Source organism: Chrysochloris asiatica, unplaced genomic scaffold (assembly GCF_000296735.1).
Source record: "Chrysochloris asiatica unplaced genomic scaffold, ChrAsi1.0 scaffold00444, whole genome shotgun sequence".
Lineage (NCBI taxonomy): Eukaryota > Metazoa > Chordata > Mammalia > Afrosoricida > Chrysochloridae > Chrysochloris > Chrysochloris asiatica.
This window is the reverse complement of record NW_006408962.1, coordinates 226,556-232,149: the sequence shown is the minus strand read 5'-3', so window position 1 is coordinate 232,149 and position 5,594 is coordinate 226,556. Positions and strand designations below refer to the sequence as shown.

At 35.6% G+C, this 5,594-nt stretch overlaps 1 protein-coding gene across 1 annotated transcript; it reads left to right on the top strand.

The window, feature by feature from the left end:
• Window positions 1–2,199: 2,199 nt before the first annotated feature.
• LOC102819120 (olfactory receptor 4K5-like) lies at window positions 2,200–3,556 on the top strand. The gene is made up of 2 exons (XM_006877152.1): window positions 2,200–3,171; window positions 3,551–3,556. Exons 1-2 carry the CDS (start codon window positions 2,200–2,202, stop codon window positions 3,554–3,556), a joined length of 978 nt encoding a protein of 325 aa, XP_006877214.1.
• Window positions 3,557–5,594: the final 2,038 nt, after the last annotated feature.

The window sequence follows — 5,594 nt, the reverse complement described above, 5'->3', positions numbered from 1 at the left end:
TGGCTTTGCTGTTGTTGTTAAGTGTCACCAAGTCGGTTCCAACTTGTAGTGACCCTGTATAGGGTTTGCAAGGAGTGGCTGGTGAGTTTGAACCACTTACCTTGCAGTTCAAACTAACCTTGTAGTCCAGTACCTTATCCCACAGTCCCATAGAAGAACTAAGATGTATATAGTGTATAGTGCCTATGGTGGTGGTGGTGGTGTGCTGTGGAGTTGTTTCTGACTCATAGCAACCCTGTATAGGGTTTCTGAGGCTGTAAATCTTTATGGGAGCAGAAAGCCTCATTGTTCTCCCTCGCAACTGCTGTAAGTTTTGAACTGCTGACCCTTAGGTTAGCAGCTCAACTCATAACCACCATGCTATAAGAGTGGCTATAGTTGTATATACTAGACACAGAAAACACATTGCTTCCTGTATGAAATAAGTAAGCCATGTAAGAAGGGGGTGCTCTTAATTAGGGCTGAAATCATCCACTTATGACTGAGTCAACAATTAATTGTCAGAAATAATATTTTACTTAAATAATATCTTTTAGACTTTTACCAGGTCAACCAACCTAGTTTTATATTTGTTGTTGCTGTGTACCGTCGTTTCAGTTCTGACCCATAGTGACCCTCTATAGAGTTTTCAAGGACCAACTGGTGAACTTGGACCACTGACTTTGTGGTTAAAACCAACCTTGCAGTCCAGCACATTAGTGCACAACACTGCACCAGGACTCCATATCTATATAGTAGACTGTATCCTTACAGAAAAAAGAAAGTGATGAATAATTGAATTATTAGAATTAATTAGGCTCCAAACAAATCGATTTTTTAGGAGAATGACATGTTTGCAGTCTAATCACTGGATTAGGAACCACAGGGGATTCAAACTGACCAGCTATTCCAAGGGAAAAAGATGAGGTTTTCTGTTCCTGATAAGATGTATGGTCTTGGAAATGCTATACAAACTCGCCATGAGTTGGAACCAACTTTACAGCACTTAACAACAACAACAATGCAAAACCAAGATCCTAAAATAATTGTTTTCTTTTATTAATTTAAAAGATATATTAAATTAGCCATGGGGAAAAGTAAACAAGGGGAATATAAATTGATCCAAATTTGAATTTGGCAGGTAAAGAAAATGAAACATTAAGGTACTAATCTTGGATAATCAGGTAAAATAAGTTCTAGGCAATTAAGGTTAAGGTATAATATGCATTAAAAATTACACAAAAGAATAAATCATAAATGGAGTTATTATTATAAACTTGGTTAATTACACCCAACAGAATCTCATTGATCTGAGAGTTTTCTAAATTGCTTATGATTTCTGCAACAACAATAAGAAGAATTTGTGTTAATGTACTATTATTTAACATATTAAGAAAATCCCTAGGTGGGGCAAAGTGTTTGTGCTTAGATGCTAATCTAAAGATTGGCAGTTCAAGCCCACCCAGCTATACCTTGGAATAAAAGGGTTGCAATCTACTTCCATAAAAATTAGAGAGAAGGAAACCCTATGGATTGGTTCTACTTGATGGTAGCTAACAACAACATATTAGGAATATTTATTGTATTACAAATACTTTGATAGAAAAAAAGAGTTATAATGTTTTATCATGTTAAAACATGAATGCTTTATTTAAGTTATTTTAAATAAATCATTTCCACAGGTTATTTGAAGATGTGGAAAACCTATTGCAAGATATGGAAATCTGAGCTCAGAAAAATGAAGTAGCTCAATGTCATATAACTAGTAAGCATCAAATCATATATATGTCTTACAGAATTTAAAAGAATATTGTACTTAGATTTATTAAAATTGATAATGGAAAATAATCACAAGACCAACACATCTAAAATATCTTTGCCAATCTTTAAAACCTAATGAATTGGACCTGAAGTTCCTCTTCAAGTTTTGTGAGAACAACTCAGCTCACAGGTGAACCAATTTATTACTGTGACTATTCAAAAGCCAAGGCTCCTTAATGAGACTGATCAAATTTTAAGTTTTATTTAGACATTTTCATAGGCTCATTACTTCTCTCCATATATATCATTGCGATGTCAAAATTGTTGTGTTCAGCTAATGCACACTATATTTGATATTACAGAATTATTCACATTGAAAATGGTTTTAGTTCATAAATTGATCTCTCCCTATTTTTCTTCCCTTAGGGTTGTTTCAGAGCAAGCATGCAACTTGGGTCCATGGATAGGGATAACTTTTCGATGGTGTCTGAATTTGTGTTGCTGGGACTCTCCAGTTCACAAGAGCTCCAGCTTTTCTTTTTCATTTTCTTCTCTGTGTTGTATGTGGCCATTATACTGGGAAACCTCCTGATTATCCTCACTGTGACTTCTGACTCCAGCTTGCACTCTCCCATGTACTTCCTCTTGGGAAACCTCTCCTTTGTTGACATCTGTCAATCTTCCTTTGCTACCCCTAAAATGATTGCAGATTTTTTGAGCGAACATAAGACCATCTCCTTCAACAGCTGCATAGCCCAGATTTTCTTCATCCACCTTTTTACTGGGGGGGAGATGGTGTTACTTGTCTCCATGGCTTATGACAGATACGTAGCCATATGTAAACCACTACACTATGTGGTCATCATGAACCGGAGGACTTGCAATGTCTTGGTAATGATCTCCTGGTTTGTGGGCTTGTTGCACACATTGACCCAGTCATCATTTGCTGTGAACTTGCCTTTTTGCGGACCCAATGTTGTAGACAGCTTTTTTTGTGACCTTCCTCGAGTGACCAAGCTTGCCTGCATGGACTCTTATATCATTGAAATACTAATTGTGGTCAACAGTGGATTAGTTTCTCTAAGTACTTTTTTTTTCTTGATCTGCTCTTATGTTATTATTCTTGTCACTGTCTGGTTTAAGTCTTCTGCTGCAATGGCCAAGGCATTTTCTACACTGGCTGCCCATATCATGGTGGTAATATTATTCTATGGACCTTGCCTCTTCATCTATTTATGGCCCTTTACTACCTATCCCGTGGATAAAGTCCTAGCTATATTTTACACCATTTTCACCCCTATTCTGAATCCCATTATTTATACATTGAGAAACAAGGATATGAAAGTTGCCATAAGGAAAATTTTGACTCATTATCTGAAGCCCAAGAAAATTACTGAAATGCCACTGTTGCGTGTTATTAAGTGCTGTCGAGTTGGTTCCAACATATAGCAACCCTGTATATGGTTTCCAAGGAGCATCTGGTGAGTTTGAGCTGCTGACTTTGTGGTTCAAAATGACCTTGCAGTTTAGTGCTCATCCTACAAAGCCACACCAGGACTCCTGCCACTAGCAGTAAGGGATTCCCTGCATTAAGACAAAATTCTTTCAAAATCATCAAATCAATACTCTTTAGACAAAGATATTTATAGTATTCTTGTGATATATCTCATTCATGGAGAAAGTAATGAAGAAGCTGACATAGAGAGTATTTAATGACTGCTAGAAAGTCTTTACCCAGTATCACCCAAACAAAAGTTAAAACAATAACCATGAAAAATCTATATTTTTGTTCATATGATTATCTTTCTAGATATAAATTATAGAATTGCTAAACAGATAGTATTCATGAATTCACTGCTTTTGTTACAGCTAAATACAAATGTAACGGGGGGAAATGGAAACTTACTCTGGTTCTTTTCTGTGGCATAAAAATCATTTTCCTGATTTTATGACATTTCTAACTACAATGCTTGAAAAACATTCTATACAAATGAGTACAATTTAAAAATAGAAATTTAATCCTTTAAAATATGGAATTATAGTTAACGAGGAACCTCTACCTCAAAGTTACATTTATTGAACATTTCCTGACCTGTTAGGATAATTCCAGTTTCCTCAAAGATTATAAGCTATAGAAAAGAACAGAAAATCTGCAAAGCCAAATTTATTTCAACATTAGCTTTTAGTCTGTGTGAAATGTACATGTGAAACAATGTGCATTTGAAGTATTTAGTAACAAAGAATCAATGTTAAAACATATATTCCAAATTGGCTACCTGGACCCGAGTTGGATCTCTTTTTTAAACTCTGGAGACTATTAGGATTTGTATTGGTGTTGATTCGAGTTTTCAAGTTTATTTTTCCAAAACCCTTGCTGCATTAAAAAAAAACACAAACAAAGATCATCTAAGTGAGAAATGTAAGGGTTAATGTTTAGTGCTTTTGAGTCAATTTTGACTTACAGTGACCCTGTACAAGATTTCAAGGGAGCAGTTGGTGGGTTTGAACAGCCAACCTTGTGGTTAGCAGCCTACGGCTTTTCTTATGGTGCCAGATCTAACTCTATATAAGGGTTGTTGTTGTGAAGTATCGTTGAGTCAATTCCAACCCATAGCGACCCTGTATAGGGTTTCCAAGGACCAGTTGGTGAGCTTGAACCACTGAACTTACAGTTCAAATGACTTTGCAGTCAGATGCATTAGCCCACAGTGCCACAATTACAAGAACAATGGTTTTATACTTTGTTGGACCAGTAGTTTCACTGACACTCACCATTCAGTGAGTTTTGTTGCTGGTCTCAGGCTGAAATCCTCTGCTCATTAGCTTTGGTGCACCGTCTTGAACACCTTTGGCCTTGGGCAACCCAAAAACTCCTCCCCATTCAGTGGGCCACATTCATACACTATACAAAGAAGTCTTAAAGTCCTGGGATACACTCTTCTAAATTTATTCCTTCATTGGATAGTCTTCAGCCATGGGTTATTCTTAAGGGTTCTTTTTTATTTTCTCTTACTAATTAATTTTCTGATAAGTTACTAATTCTTTATATCAATGTTCCCTGTTAAATACATTCATATGATATCTGTCTTCTGACTAGACCATGACTGATAGAGAAACTTGTAAGTATTCTGAACTTGTTCAAAACCTGGAGACATCTAAAACTGGTTCATAAAATAGATTTACCTATAATGAGGAAAATTAGGAGCAGACAGAATTAAAAAAAAAAAAAAAAGCCAGTAGTTTTTGTATGCTTATACATGAAAATATGCTGATGTAAAGTCATCTATGTTGTTGCTGTTAAATGTCATCAAGTCATTTCTGACTCATAGTGACGTTATATGGGATTTTCAAGGAGCAGCTAGTGGATTTAAAAACCAACCTTGTGGTTAGCAGTCCATTGCTGATCCTACACTGCCACACCAACATCCCAATCTATCATATGCTTTAAGTAAAAGAAATTCTAATCTTCATGAAGTGGATGACATGTCTCGGTAGACTCAATGTTTAAAAATGTTAAAATACCATACTTTGCTTTAAGCCAATTAAATACTTCTATGGTTTCACCAAAAGTTTATTCTTTGCTGCTCTTTATTTATTATTATTTTATTCACTCCCCCACCAAATAATGACTTTTTAAAAATTTGATTTAAAAAATATCAAAGCAAGCAAAACCACACAGAATGCGTCTTTAATAAGGACAAGCACAAGTTTCTATAATGTTTCAATGCTTAAAGTGTGTATAAAAGTTTTAATTATTAAAAATTGTGTCCACTTTCATTAAAAGGTTGACACTGGTGAACTTTCAGTTTGAAAAGATGAACTCCTTGCTGTATAGTACCCTCCCACTGTCAAGA

Coding starts and splice junctions, on each gene's coding strand:
- LOC102819120 (XM_006877152.1), top strand. CDS start 2,200: ATGGATAGGGATAACTTTTCGATGGTGTCTGAATTTGTGTTGCTGGGA.